This window comes from Vigna unguiculata, chromosome 3, assembly GCF_004118075.2.
Source record: "Vigna unguiculata cultivar IT97K-499-35 chromosome 3, ASM411807v1, whole genome shotgun sequence".
NCBI classification, from domain to species: Eukaryota; Viridiplantae; Streptophyta; class Magnoliopsida; order Fabales; family Fabaceae; genus Vigna; species Vigna unguiculata.
The window spans coordinates 60,922,519-60,941,187 of record NC_040281.1 but is presented as its reverse complement, the minus strand read 5'-3'; the positions used below and the strand labels follow the sequence as shown (position 1 = coordinate 60,941,187).

Here is an 18,669-nt window from a genome sequence, read left to right as displayed (position 1 = left end):
CAAAGATGATCCTAGGATTGGAAAAGGAGAGAGGAAGCGATTCTAAAAATGGCGGGGAAGAAGGTGGAAATGAGGAGAAAGTGCAGCATCACACGTTATTTGGAGGGTTGACAGTGAAATGGAAAGAGCTGAAACGTCTCTCGTCCACTCTCGGATGGAGAGAAAAAACATTAAAGTTGGAAGCGATGAAACACAGACAAGGTGTAAAAAGGAGTCAAGGCAAAGCGTACCTTGGATATCTTTCTACCTTTCTTCTCCGCGAGTGGTTTCAATTTGAAGCTAAGGCAGAGACCTGAAATCCTCTGCCTTAGAGAAACTCTCACACAATGGCGTTTCAGGATTTTGACCTCATCTCAGAGCGGCGGAGAAATGAGAAGAAGCAAAGGATGAGGAAGAGGATCATGATCGGCGTGGTTTCTACCATCGTCCTCGTCGGCATGATCGGTGCAGTTCTCTTCGTCGTGGTTAAGAATGATGACACTGGAAATGGCAATGGCAATACCAATGCCAATGCCAAGAGCACCAACAAGGCACGTACTAGCCATTCACCACCTGCAAAGGCTGAAGATGACTCCCCCAAGGGGGAGGTGGCGCACACGGAGAAGCTAGTGAAAATGGTGTGCAGCTCCGCTGATTTCAAGGACAAGTGTGAGGAGCCTCTGAACAAGGCCATGGAGAAAGACTCCAAGCTCTCCGAACCCAAAGACCTTCTCAAGGCCTACGTGAAGCTCGCAGAGGAAGAGGTTTCCAAGGCCTTCAACAAGACCAATACGATGAAGTTCGACACTGATGAAGAGAAAGGAGCGTTCGAGGATTGCAAGAAGCTGTTTGAGGATGCCAAGGATGACATCGCAACCACCATCTCTGAACTATCCAAAACTGAGCTAAAAAATGTCACTGACAAGAGTCCCGATCTCAACAGCTGGCTCAGTGCTGTCATCTCCTTCCAACAGACCTGCATTGATGGCTTCCCCGAGGGAAACATCAAGACTGAACTTCAAAATCTCATGAACGATTCCAAGGAATTCATCAGCAACTCCCTTGCCATTATCTCTCAGCTCGCATCGGCTCTTTCTACATTCGAAACAGCCGCCAACGCCGCCTCATCATCCGGCCGATCCTTGCTTTCTCAGTTCTCCAACTCCCCCGCCGCTTCTCTCGACCCAGCCGATGACTTTCCCTATTGGCTCCCCAACGATGACCGCAGGATCTTGAAGGCCGTCGACAACAAACCTGCACCTAATGTCACCGTCGCAAAAGATGGCAGCGGAAAATTCAAAACCATCAACGAAGCTGTCAATGCTATCCCTGAAAAGTTTGAAGGACGGTATAAAAACCACCACCTTCTCATGCTTCCTCATATAACATTTTAATGCTTTTTCTCATGTACATATCGGAAAATGCAGGTATGTGATTTACGTCAAAGAAGGAATATACGACGAGATAGTGAAGATTACAAAGAAAATGGTAAACATAACCATGTACGGTGATGGATCCCAAAAGACCATCGTCACCGGCAACAAAAACTTCAGGGACGGAGTGAGGACTTTCCTCACTGCAACTTTTGGTACGCTTACGCATGCATGCATGCATCGATGAGTAATTAATTAATTAATTAATTAACAAGAAGCATATTATTTAAATTGGCTAATTTAATAACTTGTTTGGGTACATACAGTGGTGGAGGGAGAGGGATTCATAGGCATGGCAATGGGTGTGAGAAACACCGCAGGGCCTGACGGGCATCAAGCAGTGGCGGCGAGAGTGCAGGCAGATCGTGTGGTGTTTGCGAACTGTCGTTTCGAGGGGTACCAAGACACTCTATACACCCATGCTCACAGACAATTCTACAGGAGTTGCATCGTGACGGGGACAATCGACTTCATCTTCGGCGATGCGGCGGTGGTGCTCCAGAACTGCATCCTGATCGTGAGGAAGCCAAACGACAACCAGCAGAACATGGTGACGGCTCAGGGGAGAGTGGACAAGCAGCAAGCGACTGGAATTGTGCTGCAGAGGTGCACAATCAAAGCCGACGAGGCACTGATCCCGGTGAAGAGCAAGATCAGGAGCTACCTCGGAAGGCCATGGAAGGAGTACTCCAGAACCATTGTGATGGAATCAGAAATCGGTGACGTCATTCACCCTGATGGATGGACAGCTTGGAACGGTGATTTCGCTCTCAAAACGTTGTACTATGCTGAGTTCGAGAACACAGGACCCGGTGCTTCCACCTCCGCCAGGGTGAAATGGCCTGGTTACAAAACCATCACCAAGGATGAGGCTACCCAGTTCACCCCTGGCGTTTTCTTGAGAGGCTCATGGGTTCAGAGCACGGGAGTGCCCTCTACGCAAGGCTTGTACAATTAAACCTTTCCTTCCATTTTCATGGTGTTCCTCATCTTCTTTAGGCACACTGGACAATAAACTTGATGGTGTTCCTCGTTTTGATCAATTGTAATGTTTTTTTTCTTTTTTTTTCTTTTTTTTTACCTTCCTGTTCCTTAATTTTTAAAAACATTATTTAATCTCAATTTGTTGTATTCTTGCACTAACTACAGTGGGGTGGAACAACTTGCTATAGGATTGTGTCACCAAAAAAATAGAAGAAACTATATTATACATACTTACGCTTCTCCCATTCTTGTTAATAAAAAATTTCATTCTCAACCACTCTCCAATGTCTCTGGATTTTATTTAGGAAAAATATACTTTCACACACTTCTACTTCACTCCACATATTATTCTTCATTTTTTTCATTACAAATAAATATAAGTGTGTTATCTTATCATAGACCTTTTATTTAGGATTCAACAACTTTACAGACACTACAATTTACTTAAAAATATTGTTTCTTTCAAGATGCTCCAAATATATATAATAAATTAACTAAGTGAAAAATATCAAACTTTTTTAAGGATATAAATGACAGTCACCAGTTTCACTTTTTATTAGAGTAAAGTCTAATATAATTAATATATACTAATTAAATTTCAAGTCTCAAAAAAGTCGAATGGCGAGAGGAACAAAAATGATAAATAAGACACAAATAGAATTATGAGAAGCATGGTGATAGGAAAAGGAAATATTTACTATCTCGTAACTTAAGTTTTAATATAATTTGTAAGTTTGATGAAAAAAATTGATTAAATTATTCTTTTGGTCATTGAATTTGTTAGATATTAGATAGTATCAATTTAATTTTTAATTTTTTATTTGTCTTAATTTAGTTTTTATTTTTTTTTAAATAATTTAATTTATCTTTGCTGTTTGTTTGATCAAATGGTGCTAAGATTAATGTCACATGTTAAATTTTAATTTTCTTAAGAATTTTTTTCAAATAAATTATTAAAAGACTATAATATTCTTAATAGAGTGGGAGAGAAAATTAAATTTAATATATTTAAAGTAATTCACGTAATTTTAATACATTATAATAAAAAAATCATTACATTCAAAACTTATATAAAAATTATTTTATATGTTAAATGTTAAATTACAAATAATCAACTTTTTAACGTCATACGAGTACACATAATCAACCTTTTGTGTTATTCTTAGATTTTGTAGGTAAAATATGTTTTTTTTTCTTTTGTAAAACTTTGAATTAATTTAATTCTTTAAGTGATTTTGCTTATTTTAATAAAATTTTGTTAAATTATTTTAAATGCATTTTTTAATTTATATTGAAGAAAAATATTTAGATAATTAATTCAATTATTATTATGAAAAATTTATTAAATATGATAAAAAAATTCAAATACTATCATTTCAGTTAATATTTAAAAATCTGATTAGATAAATTTTAATAATTTATAAAACATTATTTGAAATTAAAAACCTTAGAATAAAAGAATAGTGTAGAAATAAAAGTTTTATAATTGTGTTTGGAAAACTACTTAGGGTATTTTCATAGTAATACTCTCACACCTCATCATGCTAATTATAAAACTTTCATTTATACACTATTTTCATAGTAATATACATGATGGGAATAAAAGTGAAAGTTTTATAATTGGGACGTGTCTTGAATGTTAGGGTTCAAGACCCAAGGCCTCTCATGTCAACAACGTCCATCCAAACAACTGTGCCACTAAATTGCAAACCAAATCGCAACTTCGTGGTTGTGGTTCTTCTGTCACCCTGTTAGGGTTTTCATCAGATTCCCCCAATTTTTCTTGTGTGCGGCTTTCATTAGATTTTGTTCAACATGACTCAAGATCTCGAGATGAAGGATCGCTCAACGCCTTCCAACGCCGTTTCTTTACCTGCTCCGTCTACTCTGCAGCGTAAGTAAATTTTCTTCCTCTGTTCCGATTTCGCAGTTCTATAAAGCCATTTTAGTTTTTCACTTTTTTTGCTTTGCGGTTTGGATCGCAGTTTTGAGGGAGATAGCGTCTCTTATCGAGACCGGTTCGTACTCGAAGGAAGTTCGTAGAATTGCTCGTGCTATTCGCCTTACAATTGCGTTGAGGCGTAAATTATCAGCGTCAATTATCTCGTCTTTTCTTGATCATGTCCTCACTCCTGGTTCTGAAGCTCATGCCAAATTGTCTGCGTATCTTCCCAAGGTGAACTTCAGGTTAGATTTAGGGGTTGTTCCTGTTGAAAAGGACTTACATATTTTGTTCTTATTAACCTAATTTGAATGATGAGGTGGACGATTGTGAGTAGTCTCTTTTGGTCCATTTAATTCAAAATCTAAATTATGGCGCCGACGAATGATTTAACTTCTGTTTAACTGGATATTGGATGTGGGTCTATGAGTGTATTTCAATGATTTTTGGGGTCATAATGTCCGCATTGATTGTGTAGGAGGATGATCATGAGATGGAAGTGGATGCCGCAACTTCTGCAATTCAAACCCCAGCTAAACACTTGCTGCCCGAGCTAGAAATCTACTGTTACCTGCTTGTTCTACTCTTTCTGATTGATAAAAAAAAATACAATGAGGTCAGTCCCCCTCTTTCAACTTTGCGAATTGACAAGTGAAACTGATTATATACTGCTGTTTCTACTACCTCTTTAGGCCAAAGCTTGTTCCTCAGCTAGCATTGTTTGGCTGAAGAACACAAACAGGAGAACTGTTGATGTTATTGCATCCAGACTGTATTTTTACTATTCATATAGCTATGAGCTTACGGGAGATCTTGCTGAAATCCGTGGGTGAGTTAAGTACTAATTTATGTAATACTTGAGAGAGGTTGACGACTGAATTATATTTTTAAGTAATTTTAGTTTTGGAATTTGTTTTCAGCAACCTCCTTGCATTGCACCGAATTGCCACCCTGCGCCATGACGAGTTGAGCCAGGTTTTTTTTCTCCACTTTAGCTTTTTTATATAAGGGCTTATGATCCTTACTAGAGTTCACTAGTTGTTGTTACAACAAATTCAACCAAGCACATATTTGATAGTTATTATAGATTCTCAATTAATATGCTCAGTGATATGCAAGTTATTAGGGTTTGTTTGTTTTTTGTTTTAATTCTGTTGTATTTAATCATGTACGTAAAATAAATGTTCCCTGCATAAACTGATCAGTCACATAGTATATATAAAGTGCTCACGATCCTTGCTATAGTTCAGTAGTTGTTGTTACAACAAACTCAACCAGGCACATGTGATAGTTATTATAGATTCTCAATCGATATGCACAGTGATATGTAAGTAATTAGGGTTTTTATATTTTCTTAAAAATTTTGTTGTATTTAATCATGTACATACAATAAATGTTCCCTGCATAAACTGATTAGTCACAAATTTATGCAAATTCTTTTATTTTAAACTTATCTTTTAGCTGTTGATTCATTGCAGGAAACACTTCTTAATTTGTTGCTCCGCAATTACCTTCACTACAATTTATATGATCAGGCAGAAAAGTTGAGGTCTAAGGCTCCTCGATTTGAAGCGCATTCAAACCAACAGGTACGGTGGTTTTGTTATTCTGAGCATCTAAGTTTTGATTTTTGATTTTTAATTTTTTAATTTGGGTAGACAAACCTATCTCTTATACAGTGCTCATCAATGTTGTGATGAAGACCTTGTGGAAGTCTTCAATCATTGTGTTATTGTTGTTTATGTAGTCTAATTTATTGTTAAATATATTTGTTTTTATACTTTTTGATTCATTTTCCTCCACTTGTCCACATTTGTGGTACTCCCTTTCAGTTCTGTCGTTACCTCTTCTACCTTGGGAAAATTAGGACAATTCAATTGGAGTATACAGATGCAAAAGAGTCTCTCCTGCAGGCTGCCCGGAAAGCTCCAGTTGCTGCGCGAGGTTTTCGAATTCAATGTAACAAGTGGGCTGTGATAGTTCGGTTACTGTTGGGAGAAATACCTGAGCGCACTGTCTTTATGCAGAAAGGAATGGAAAAAGCCTTAAGGCCTTACTTTGAGCTTACAAATGTAAGTCTACATTATTATCCTAAGTTTATCATGATAATAACACTGTAGGCTGGTTCTGATATCGTTATGATTAGTTGCCTCGTTTTCCCTCTCTATTTTAATCATGACAAGTAAATTTTCTGTTAGTTGAATTATAAATTCATTCCACAAGAACTGGTTCAGTTTTACATATTCTAAATTCTATTGGTATCTCAAAACTATATTCTTTTGTAATATTGTTACTTATGTTGTAAAAATTTCAGGCTGTACGGATTGGAGACTTGGAACTGTTCAGGAATATTGCAGACAAGTTTGCCAGTACCTTTAATGCAGATAGAACCCATAACTTGATTGTTCGATTGCGGCATAATGTTATCAGGACTGGTTTACGTAACATTAGTATCTCCTATTCCCGCATCTCTCTAGCTGATGTTGCTAAAAAGCTGAGGTTGAACTCTCCGAATCCTATTGCTGACGCTGAGAGCATTGTAGCAAAGGCTATTCGTGATGGTGCAATTGATGCTACATTGGATCATGCCAACGGGTGGATGGTGTCCAAGGAAACTGGAGATATTTACTCCACAAATGAGCCTCAGTTGGCCTTTAATTCTCGAATTGCATTCTGTCTTAACATGCACAATGAGGCAGTACGAGCACTTCGTTTTCCACCAAACACACACAAAGAGAAGGAGAGTGCTGAAAAAAGAAGAGAGAGACAACAACAAGAACAGGAGCTGGCTAAGCATATTGCAGAGGAGGATGACGACGATTTCTGAGAATTATCTTTTTTCACCCTACCAAATGCTATCAGGGCACCTTCATGTCCAACCTTTGCTGATGTTTTTCTTTCGAAGAACCTCCATTATCCTTTCCTTCTCTAGAGGTGAATTTTTTATTTTTCAATGTGGAAGATATCTGAAAGTCAGTTTAACACATAAAAGATATGTTCTGTTAGTATTTACATCCATTATGATTGCTATGTTTTGTTTCTTATCCGGAGAATTATGTTTAGGACCTGAAGAAAAAAATTGTTAGTTATCATATCAATTCTGTTAAGAAGTTATGATTGGAAACTGTTGCTCTGAAGGATGTATTAATTATATTTTGACAATTTAGTTTGCTATCAATAATGTTTTATTTTCTAGGGTCCTTGAACACATTAGAGCTTTTGATAAAACATGAGGAATTGCAAGAAAGGAAAGGAGGGGTGGCGCATACCTTTTCTATTTGGGTTGATTATAATTTTTTCCTTTGGGTGTTACAAAGGAGATCTAAAACCTGGTGTGGAAGAGTCCCGAGGGGTAGACTAAGGTGTCGGGCTTTAGGTACACATGCCTTTAAAGAGCTGGGTCAAAGGTTCCCTATAGGGGCTACAGGGCTCTGGATCCTCTAAAGATTCCAATCTGCGAAGATCAAATCGATTTCCTTTATTTCAGAAATCACGTTTTTTCTTTTATCTTAATTATTAGTTTTTCTATGTAAAACAACTTTTTACGGCTATGATCATGTGCAATTGTAAGCCACTGCAGATCGGATTGAATGAAATTGTTCAAGGAACGCTGCATTTGATCCATGTCTTAGTCACTTCACCTTAAATACAATGGCATATGTCTTTTTGGCACATTCGCTAATCAACTTGTTTCTCTATACGAACATGGTGGTTTATATGTGATGCTACAGTGCATAACAAATAGATCCTGTGATTGCAACCGGCTGTAACAATTGGATTAGGTTCTTTTCTCTATCATGTTCTGCACTTTCAATTCGGGTAACGACATCCTGTTCCTTTCTCAGACATGCAAATCTTCACTGCTTATCCAACACTACTTTTCCCTTTCCTTTTCAATCTTTTGTACATAAGCTCAGTACAAAGTAGGATAAAAAAATTGAGGAAGAGATTAAAAAGAATCTGGTTGTGGCAAAGTGTGTTGTCCTTATAGAGCAAATATCTCCGTTGTTAGTTATAGTGTGTTATCAATATAAGTGTACAAAAGATCTCTCTACACATTATGAAAATCAATTCTTTTTAAGGAGTATGAAAATCATGGAGAAAGAACTGATTTAACATAATATAAAAGAATAGATGTTTTTAAATTTTTAAATGTATAACAGTATACAATGGGTATTTCTCAATTTATCTACACAATTTTCTTTCGAGATTACTGTTAAGGATACCTATTTTCTCCACTTTTAAGGTACACAATTGTTATCTTTTCTGTAACAGTTCAATCTAATTTTTATTTTTCAATATTTCTTATATCAAACAAACAAAAAAAAGAAAAATTAAAATATATTTTAAATAATTTGTTTTTATGTCTTTTGATAATATTGGTTAAATTACTCTTTTGGTCCTTCTATTTGTCAAAGTAATATTAGTTTGGTCTCAAGCTTTTTTTTTGTCTCAATTTGGTCTTTATTTTCTAAAAAATAATTCAATTTAGTTCTTGCTGTTAATTTTGATCAAACGGTGTTAAAGTCAATTTCATGTGTCAATTTATGATTTTTTTGATTTTTTTTTATATTTTACACGTGTTACCCCACAGTTGTGCCACGTACCAAAATGATTCAATATGGTCTTTATATTTGTTTTTAGTTTCAATTTAGTCATAATTTTTGCAAAAATGAAATAATATTGTTCATTCTTAAATTGACACTCAATTAGTTTTTGTATAAATCTTATGATGATATTCTTACTAAAATTGACATTTTTATTAAATATTTGTAGAAATATTTTTAAACATTCCTTTTAACTTTTGATTCATTGCAGGAAACACTTTTGGGTCGTCTTGTCTGTCCTGGTCGTCGAGCCCATCCTGGTCATCGATATCGTTCGGATCATCGAGCTCGTTCGGATTGTCGGGCCATTCGGGTCGTCAGACCTGTCTAGATCGTCGAGCCCGATCGGGTCGTCAGGCTTGTCCTGGTCGTTGGGTCTGTCCTAGTCGTCAAACCCGTCCTAATTGTCGGCTTAGTCGAGGTTGTTGGGCCTGTTCGGGTCGTTGGTCCTGTCTGTGTCGTCGGACCTGTCTGGGTTGTCAAGCACATTCGGGTCGTCGGTTCTGTTTGGATTGTCGGGACCGTTCAGGTCGTTGGGTTCGTCTGGGATCGTTTTGATTGTTGGGCCAATCGAGGTCTACATACCCTTTTGGGTCGGTCGTTGGACTTGTCTTGGTCGTTGGGCCCGTCTAGGTTATTGGACTCGTTTGGATTGTCGAGACCTTTCAAGTCGTTGGGTTCGTCTGAATCGTTGGGTTTGTCTTGATCGTCAGACCCATCTAGGACGTTGAGCTCATTCGGTTCGTCGGTCCCGTCCAGGTTGTTAAGTCTGTTTGTCATTTTCGTTTGGATTGTCGAACCTGTCTTGGTCGTCGGGTCCGTCCTGATCATTAGGCCCATTCGGTCGTCGATATCGTCGGACTTGTCTAGGTCGTCGGCATCATCCAGGTTGATGAGCCCGTTTGACCAATCCAGATCGTCGGGTACGTCTAGGTCGCTAGAAAATTTAATAATATATTTTAAAAAATAATAAGTTTTTTCATGTTCAAGAAGAAAGTCCATGGAGTGACCCTAACCCAGAGAAACTTTTATGAGGTTTTTGGGCTTGTGAACTTCTTTGATAGAAATTTACATTTGAAGTGGACTTTTTTTAATCTTAGCCCACGCGGGACCAAACCGTGTGGACTAGGCCAATTGGACATTCGAACTCGTCAACTTTGATGTCCATAATCAAGAATCTCAAATAGCCATTCCAATTACCTGAGAGAATCATGTGTCAGTTCTGGTGTGAGCCATGTGAAAATAAATATCTTCGGAATTTGAATTATACTATGAACTATAAAGTGATCTAGAATTTGGAAATGTATCAGTCTAATTCCCTGAAAATCTATATATGTGTTATTCTAAGTATAGAAGCAATGTATTGCCTTTGCTAATTTGATCTTCAGTTTCATCACAAGCATTTTTTTATTGTAAAACAAAATGTTTATACGAAACTTATTATTATGTATAAAATGTTATAATGTTATAATGTTTAGTTTTTATTATTATACTATTTTTTATCATGTTATATTTTTTATAATGATTCCGTGTGACTTTTATTTTTATTTACTTTTTATCATGTTATTTCCGTAATACTATTTTTATTAATGCAGATTATTTCTGAATTAAGGATAAAAATATTTATGAGTAAATACAATGTGATTCTCATTATCTTGATAACATTTATGACTTTAGAAAAAGGAATATATATATATATATATATATATATATATATATATATATATATATATATATATATATATATATATATATATATATATAAACTACCTTGACGATTTAAACAAGATATTTTAACTGTAATTAAATTGGTTCCGATGTAAATTATTTTTAATTAAAATAATTATATGAAGATTTGTTATTTTTAATAGCAGTAACTGAATTATTTTTTCATAATAAACTAATAATGCAAAGAATCATTGCTTTTAAAATTTATCAGAATAAATGTAAATAATAATAAAAAGCGTTAACACGTCTTATGTTTTAATAATAATAATAATAATTATTATTATTATAAATGTTAACTTTTATCATAATTAATTCAATTTTGTTTAAAGAATTAATTTTTATCGCACTTGTGATTCGTTGAAATTAAAACTGATACATTATATATAATTGATTCAATTTAATTTAAAATTAAGTTATATGATAAATATTTTAATTAGTTAAAAAGAAACTTAAAATATGCGTTGTATTAGTAGATAAAATAAAAAGTGGGAAGATATTTAAAAGCAACTTCGGGGTGTCAATGGCACTCCCAACAAAGCCGGTTTCGGAGGTGGGTTGGTGGTGGAGGAGAGTAGCAATACTTTAATCCGTGAAGGAACCCCGCCAGTGAACCACCGACGGTTCGCATTGCTGAAAACCACCGCTTTACTTTTTTTTTTCTCACCCCATTTCAAGAGTTGAGTTGGCTAAATGACACATGATCCGAAATATATCACTCTATAGTTTAAATATAATATTAAAAATAAAATATATTTTATTAACTTGCAATCTTTTGATACTTATTAGGACCGTGTTTTGTAACACATCCTTTTTCCATCACAACGATTGCTGCCACTGCTAAATACTTGTGACATTAGAGCGTACACGACTTTGTTACAATGTTATCTTCATGCATGCAATTATCTGTTTTTCCTTTTCATTTTACTTCTTTTTACCCTCTTTATAAATTTCTTTTCACCAATACATCAGGCTGACAGAGAAGGATACATTGCTATTATCATGCCAAAACCTGCCGATTGGCTCAAGTGTATGAGTTTGTGAAACATAAGGCAAGTACCAGTGGCCTATTGGGTAGATCTATTTTATTCCTCTCACAGACAAAGCAAATGCAAAGAGCTGTCATGATCTATATACACAAGCTCAAAGAAACCTACCCAAATAATTCAAAAGTCACCTTCCAATAAAAAGTGTTATTCTATCAGCAATCATCTCTGGCATCTACATTGTTTACCGATTTAAATGGTTCCGCAGCTGATAAACATATTTAACTTTTGGATTTGTCTCTATGTGGCAACAACTTAGTTTTAAGAAACCTAGATATTCCTACCCAAAATCTAAAGACTAATTTCTTGAACCTCTAACATATAACAGGTTTAAAAAAGACATACTATCTGTCAATCATATACACAGCACACAGTTTTATTAAATTAATTTGGTTACAACATTTATTTATATATGGCACTGACACAACCCCTAAACAATCAGAACCAGAGATGGCATCATGGAAAGTTTTTAACCAATGCTTGCTTCTGCCAATGTTGCTGATGAATTGCTTTGTTTTGCTGGTTCAATGTGGTAGGCCACATTACACAGAAGGAGAAGATTTGGTCACAGCAACCTGCAAACACACCCTTCATTTCCAAGTATGCAATTCTTCCCTAAGATCAGTCCCTAGTAGTAGCAACACATCAGATCTCAGAGTGCTTGCTGAGATAGCACTGAATCTCAGCACAGCATATGCTGCAGACACTTTGACCTGTGTTCATGAACTGCAATCCAATTCTTCCGCTGCTAATAACATTTATTTGTTCCGTTGCTTAAGAGACTGTGAAGAGGAATTCTCGGAAGCCATAGAGAACTTGCAGGACTCAAAAGAAGCACTTGCCAATGGAGATTGTGACAGAGTGGATACATTGGTTTCTGCTGCTATGTCTGATGCCGAGACATGTGAGGATGGCTTCAAGGACTTGCAAAGTGAGGACAATTATTCAACTTCTCTAGCTGAACGTAACCGTTACTTCTCTGAACTATGTAGTAATGCTCTTGCTATCACAAAATTACTAGTTTGAATGAATCTTGTTCATCCCATGTACGCTGTTAATGTTATATATATTGGCTTCTGTTAGCAACTTCTTCATTTTTTAACTGTTTGATTTCATTCCTAACATTCTAGATCATACGCAATAAGCTTTTCTTCCATCAAAAATCAAACGAGTTTAGTTTTCTCACATAACAATCTAATAAAATTATTATTCCTCGACTAATTTTCAACAATGATCTGTCTAGATAATTAAAAACGAAAAAATGTTCCAAGTTCAGGTAATTTAAAAAGAATTAAATTATGTCTTTAGTCTCAATTTTTGTATAAAAGTATCGATTTGTTTTTTTCTTTATTTGCCTCCATTTGATCTTTATTTTGAAAAAAAGTGACGCAATCATATTCTTTACATTCTTTACATTAGTGCTGGACTAAGAATGTTGGGAAGATGTCACAGGTTGTGATTTTTTTTAAATTATTTATTTATTATTTTTAAAAAATAATAAGTTTATTATATATTAAGTTGACATCGTGTCACATAACAGTTATAGTATGATGTAATAGTGATAATGTTATATGTTCCTATCACGCCGGTCATTTTCTCATTTTTAATTTAGTTTTGTATTTTTTTTTGTCTTAATTTAATCTAATTTTTTATAAAAATTAAGTAATTTTGTATCTATTGAAACTAAATTTAATTTTATATAAATGATATTAAATATTTTTAACACGATTAAATTTATTTAAATTTATATTTTACATTGAATTTTATTTATAGCAAAAGTTAATATATAATTAGATTAAATTAATAAAATGATAAATTTTATATTAAAATTTAATATTAATTATTATTAACTAAATTATTTATTTTTGTATTAATTATTTGGGAATTGTCAATTGCATTTTTTTAAAAAATTCATTAATAGCTTGAAAGTGTATAAAATAATTACAGAAGTTTTAAAAAAAAAAAAACTGATTAGTAGTTTAATATGTACAACGTGATTTAACATTTAAGACGTGGAGCATAATATGAAAATATTATCAAATAATTTTTTTTATTAAAGTAATTGTTATGTTTTATTACAATATTTGAGTTTGACAGTAATGGAATATTAAATTTCAGGACATGCTTTTTCCTCTAAAATTTCTTTGGTTTTCGGTCCTTTTCCTAAAGATTCAATAATTGATATTTTCTTACCTACTTTTCTTGGCAATATAAGAAAAAATATTTGTGAGATGTGTTATTCTGTAAAGTCTTCCTCTTTATTTTTAAATAAATCAGTAACTATTTGGAGAACAGTTTTCTTTATTTTAAAAAATTTATGGAAAGACAATAATATAGAAGGGAAGAGAGAAAATAAAATTTAATATCTTTAAAATAATTCACGTAATTTTAATACATTATAATCAAATAATAATTACATTAAAAAATTTATATTAAAGTTATTTTATAAATTAAATAATAAATTAAAAATAATTCAGCACTTCTGTAATGTTCATCTCAGGACAAAATTGGCCACCTTGTGTGTTGTTGTTGTTCAAGTTTTAATTAATTAATAATAATTAATTTAATAATAATTAATTTTATTTTTGAGGAAATGTTTGGTTTAAAAACCTTTTTTGTTGAGCTTGTGGTGTAAGCTTCTTCCCTCTGAGAGAAGATTTATTTTGGCGCCTCTTTTAGTGTTCTTTTGAATCCTCTCCTCAGTGACCCACTTCACCCAATTTTCGTTCTTTCCTTCTCCCCTTCTCCCCAATCCCTTTGTTCTCAGACACTGAATCTTTGACGGTCAGAATCAAATGTCGGCAACCATGGAGCAGCAACGCCCCCAACAACAAGATGAAGCCGAAGAGATGCAACATGGCCCTTTACCCGTTGAGCAACTTCAGGTTTAATCCTCAGCACCCTTACCCTTCACTTCTTTTCTTCAAAAATCATTTCTTTTTCATCTTTTCACCAACCCCATTAACCCAATTTCCCCGATTTCGGTTTCCGGCTTTCAATTGTCACCCTTCATTATTTTAGGGCAAGATCCCCTCTTTACGTTTTTTATGTTGATACCCTAATCGCTAATTATCATCATAGGCTTCGAGCATAGCCGCCACGGACGTTAAGAAGCTTAAGGATGCGGGCATTCACACTGTTGAGTCCGTTGCTTATACTCCTAGGAAAGACCTTTTGCAAATCAAAGGTATCAGTGAAGCTAAAGTCGACAAAATCATTGAAGCAGGTGAATAAACACTTTTACACTTGTTTTCCTTATTGCCCGATTCTTATACTTGCTAAGGTATTGGTTTAAATGTTTGTTGTTTACTTCCAGCTTCTAAGCTGGTGCCTATGGGGTTTACCAGTGCTAGTGAACTCCATGCCCAGCGTGATGCAATCATTCAGATAACCACGGGATCGAGAGAGCTTGACAAGATATTGGAAGGTTAGAATCAGAAACAATTAAGAACCTTTTAGTGTTTTATTGCGTCTGGATTTGGAACTTTTTGAATTTTATTGTTGGAGTGTCTGACTTGAAATGGTTGATCCTATTAGGTGGAGTTGAGACCGGTTCTATCACTGAATTATACGGTGAATTTCGATCTGGGAAGACTCAGTTGTGTCACACTCTTTGTGTCACTTGCCAAGTTAGTAGTCTAGATCCTTAAGTGTCCATGCTTCATGATAATTGCTCTAGTGTACTTGGTGTTAGAAATTGAGTTTGTGAAACTCTTGGTTCATATTTATCTGCAACTCTCACATCTTTACCAAAATTTTCATTTTTGTTGATGTTCTAGTTGCCACTTGACCAAGGAGGGGGAGAGGGTAAAGCTATGTACATAGATGCTGAGGGCACATTTAGACCTCAGCGACTCTTACAGATAGCAGATAGGTATAATGAATGATTCTTAATATGAATTCGCTGCTATCGTGTGTATATGATATGTTTATTTCGTTTAGTATTAATGTTTTCCAGTGCTGCAGGTTTGGACTGAATGGTGCTGATGTATTGGAAAATGTTGCTTATGCTAGAGCATACAACACCGATCATCAATCACGGCTTCTGCTTGAAGCAGCTTCGATGATGGTGGAAACAAGGTGTGCCTTGCAATGGTTCTTTACTTAATATTAAGATATGTCGAAAATTATATAATGTGTAGGTATAATACCATAATTATTTGTTCTTTTCTCATCTTGTTTATCACTTAGCAGGTAAAGTGTTATATGCTTTGTTTTTTTTTATGCTAAAGCGGAAAGATTTTCCTTAATTAGTGATAATGATTGTGGAAACTTTTCTTTGGTTTAGCTAGTAAAATACAGTTTTTTAAGGCTTTGATTTTGATTGTACATACACAGGTTTGCTGTTATGATAGTAGACAGTGCTACTGCCCTCTACAGGACAGATTTCTCGGGAAGAGGAGAGCTTTCAGCCCGTCAAATGCATCTAGCAAAGTTCCTGAGAAGTCTTCAAAAAATGGCGGACGAGGTAAAACTTTCAGACTTAACGGGATGTTGAATTATCGAGCATATCATGTTTGGAGTTAATAATTTTTTTTTTCTGATTCTCTTTTTAGTTTGGTGTGGCTATTGTTATAACAAATCAAGTAGTTTCACAAGTAGACGGTTCTGCGGTCTTTGCTGGACCTCAAATCAAACCTATTGGAGGCAACATCATGGCTCATGCTACAACAACTAGGTATGAACCTGAAATACTAGTAGTTTCACAAGTAGCAGGTTCTGCAGTCTTAAGTTTTTCTCTGAGCTCATTCTTACCGGATTTAATTGTTGACAGGCTAGCTCTTAGGAAAGGGAGAGGGGAAGAACGGATCTGTAAAGTGATAAGCTCTCCTTGCTTGGCTGAAGCTGAAGCAAGGTTTCAGATTTGTGCCGAAGGGGTTTCAGATGTTAAAGACTAAGCAGATTCAGCATGTATGAAGTTTATTGTTTCCCCTCTTTGCTTGACTTTCTTTTTGTAAGGTATATATATATATATGACAGTTGATTTGCACGTATCTAGTGTCAAATTTTGCATAATTTGCAGTTTGGTGATCTTCATTTCATTTATATGTCTCAATGTGTATCTTCGTTTTTTTTTTTATGTCGATATTAATAAATTTGTATTGTAGAGTTCAGTTGCAATCAACTAGAGATCCACCTGTACTAAGTTTTGTGCTGGAATTTGAACTAAATATCAGTATTTAAAGAATATATAATCAACACAGTATATACGTCACTGGTATTAAGCACGGGGTTGTTATTTATTTAGTGTTGGAAATTCTAGGGAGGGAGGCAGCTTATTACTTTTTTTCAAATAATTATTGTGCATGGTGGCGTTTTTTTTTTTTTGTTTTCATTTGAAATAACGAAATCAAATTGGGACAAGTTTATTGGAATAGGCTGAAAGAACACAAACAAAAATCAACTAAGGTCATTTCTTCCTACATCCCCATCCCCATTTTTTCTTCGTACACTCCCTTAACTTTTAAAATATCCCTTTTAACCTCACTGACACTAAAAACCCTAATTCCTTTTTCCTCTTTCGTCTTCTCCCCGTCGTCCCATTGCACCCCATCTCCACAACTTTACTTCCGCGAACAACAAATAACACATCTCCCTCTCATTTTCTCACAATTCGGTGCTCCTTCCTTCAGGCTACTCCACTGAACCTCCTTGCAAAGAAAGGTCCAGGCCGAACCTTTATCGCACACAATCCGGAATACAACGCCAAAATTAGTAATCCGTAATATAGTATCGGATTTGAGATTGTATTCTGGATTGGTCAATCTTGTACAGATTTGTGATTTTCGGATTGATCGATCTAAATTGTAACACTGGGTTCAGATATGCATTTTGGATGGATCAATCCGGAATGCAGAATTAGACTTGGTGATGCATTTTGGATTCTCCGATCTGAAACTCAATAGTGGTTTTTGGATTGAACAATCCGAAATGTAATCCTTCAGATTACTCATCTCGGGAGTTTATTCTTGATTACTCGATCCAAAGGTCTGCGATGGAGGTGCAACCTGAACTTTTTTTTGTGATGGAAGTGCAACAAAGCAGCTGGAGGGAGGAGCACCAAACTCTCAGAGAATGAGAGAGAGGTGTGTTATGTGTTGTTCGTGAAAGAGAGTTTTGGAGATGGGGTGCAGTGCGACGACGGGAGAAGAAATGGGAAGATGGGAGAAATGTAGAACTCTTGCAAAGATCGATTCTGAAGTCTTTGATCTTTAATCAATTGAAGTCAGAAACGAAGAAAGAAGGTAAATAGGACCGAGAGAAAGGATTTTTTATAAAAGAAAGTGATTTCATAAAAGGAATGAACTTTCTCTTAATATAACCTTTATATAATTGAAACTTTTATTATTAAAATATTATAGTCTCTCTTTTATAAAAACTTCATTTGTTCTTAAGAAATTTTCTATAATCTCACGATGACCAACGATTTTAATAAAATAACCCTGGTATATGTGATTGAAATAATTACAGCAAACATAAATTTTAAGTAATTTCAATTAATTGTTTTTTTATAATGGTATAATTTTCATATTTATTAGTAATTAAAATACAAAATTTTGGTTAATTTAATTAAAATAAAATATTTCAAAAAAAAATAATCAATTCAAATTAGTATATTTTATTTTTCTGATGAAATTTCGTATTGACATAAATGCTAAAAAATAAAAGTGTATATTTTAAATCTAATGAGAATGTAATGTCTTTTAGGAGGTAGTGCATTTTTTGTATTATCATTATTGTAAAAACGACACTTACATCTCTATCTATATTTTTCTTTTTAGTATTACTTTTTAAGTAATTATTTTTAAATTAAAATGATTATTTTATTAATTTTATCATTAAATGTCTGTTTTTTTTTTTATAAATTTAATCGTTTTTAAACTAAACTAGCTAATTATAATAAAAATTTACTTACAAGTTACAAGTGTTCGCTAGTTATTTATAACAAATTT

At 34.5% G+C, this 18,669-nt stretch overlaps 4 protein-coding genes across 6 annotated transcripts; all 4 read left to right on the top strand.

The window, feature by feature from the left end:
• Nucleotides 1-69: 69 nt before the first annotated feature.
• LOC114177564 (pectinesterase) lies at nt 70-2,651 on the top strand. Its single transcript, XM_028062958.1, has 3 exons — nt 70-1,327; nt 1,407-1,567; nt 1,679-2,651. The coding sequence occupies exons 1-3, from the start codon at nt 327-329 to the stop codon at nt 2,368-2,370; spliced, it is 1,854 nt and encodes a 617-aa protein (XP_027918759.1). The 5' UTR covers nt 70-326; the 3' UTR covers nt 2,371-2,651.
• Nucleotides 2,652-4,003: 1,352 nt separating this feature from the next.
• On the top strand, nt 4,004-7,998 carry LOC114178245 (probable 26S proteasome non-ATPase regulatory subunit 3). Of its 3 annotated transcripts, XR_003603310.1 has the most exons (9): nt 4,004-4,290; nt 4,382-4,572; nt 4,817-4,954; nt 5,031-5,167; nt 5,259-5,313; nt 5,817-5,927; nt 6,171-6,410; nt 6,653-7,272; nt 7,535-7,998. XR_003603310.1 is itself a non-coding variant. In XM_028064045.1 (8 exons), the coding sequence occupies exons 1-8, from the start codon at nt 4,212-4,214 to the stop codon at nt 7,163-7,165; spliced, it is 1,464 nt and encodes a 487-aa protein (XP_027919846.1). In that variant the 5' UTR covers nt 4,004-4,211; the 3' UTR covers nt 7,166-7,528. The 3 variants fall into 3 exon arrangements, 2 of the variants coding, with proteins under 2 accessions (XP_027919846.1, XP_027919848.1); XM_028064045.1 differs by lacking the exon at nt 7,535-7,998 and having other exon boundaries at nt 6,653-7,528; XM_028064047.1 differs by lacking the exons at nt 4,004-4,290; nt 7,535-7,998 and having other exon boundaries at nt 4,382-4,583; nt 6,653-7,528.
• A 3,840-nt stretch (nt 7,999-11,838) lies between these two features.
• Nucleotides 11,839-12,798, top strand: LOC114178246 (putative invertase inhibitor). Its single transcript, XM_028064048.1, has one exon. It carries the CDS (start codon nt 12,167-12,169, stop codon nt 12,740-12,742), a length of 576 nt encoding a protein of 191 aa, XP_027919849.1. The 5' UTR covers nt 11,839-12,166; the 3' UTR covers nt 12,743-12,798.
• Nucleotides 12,799-14,357: 1,559 nt separating this feature from the next.
• On the top strand, nt 14,358-16,857 carry LOC114177049 (DNA repair protein RAD51 homolog A). The gene is made up of 9 exons (XM_028062277.1): nt 14,358-14,601; nt 14,798-14,942; nt 15,033-15,143; nt 15,254-15,345; nt 15,496-15,590; nt 15,683-15,796; nt 16,055-16,184; nt 16,273-16,394; nt 16,491-16,857. The coding sequence occupies exons 1-9, from the start codon at nt 14,512-14,514 to the stop codon at nt 16,612-16,614; spliced, it is 1,023 nt and encodes a 340-aa protein (XP_027918078.1). The 5' UTR covers nt 14,358-14,511; the 3' UTR covers nt 16,615-16,857.
• The last annotated feature ends 1,812 nt before the right edge of the window (nt 16,858-18,669 follow it).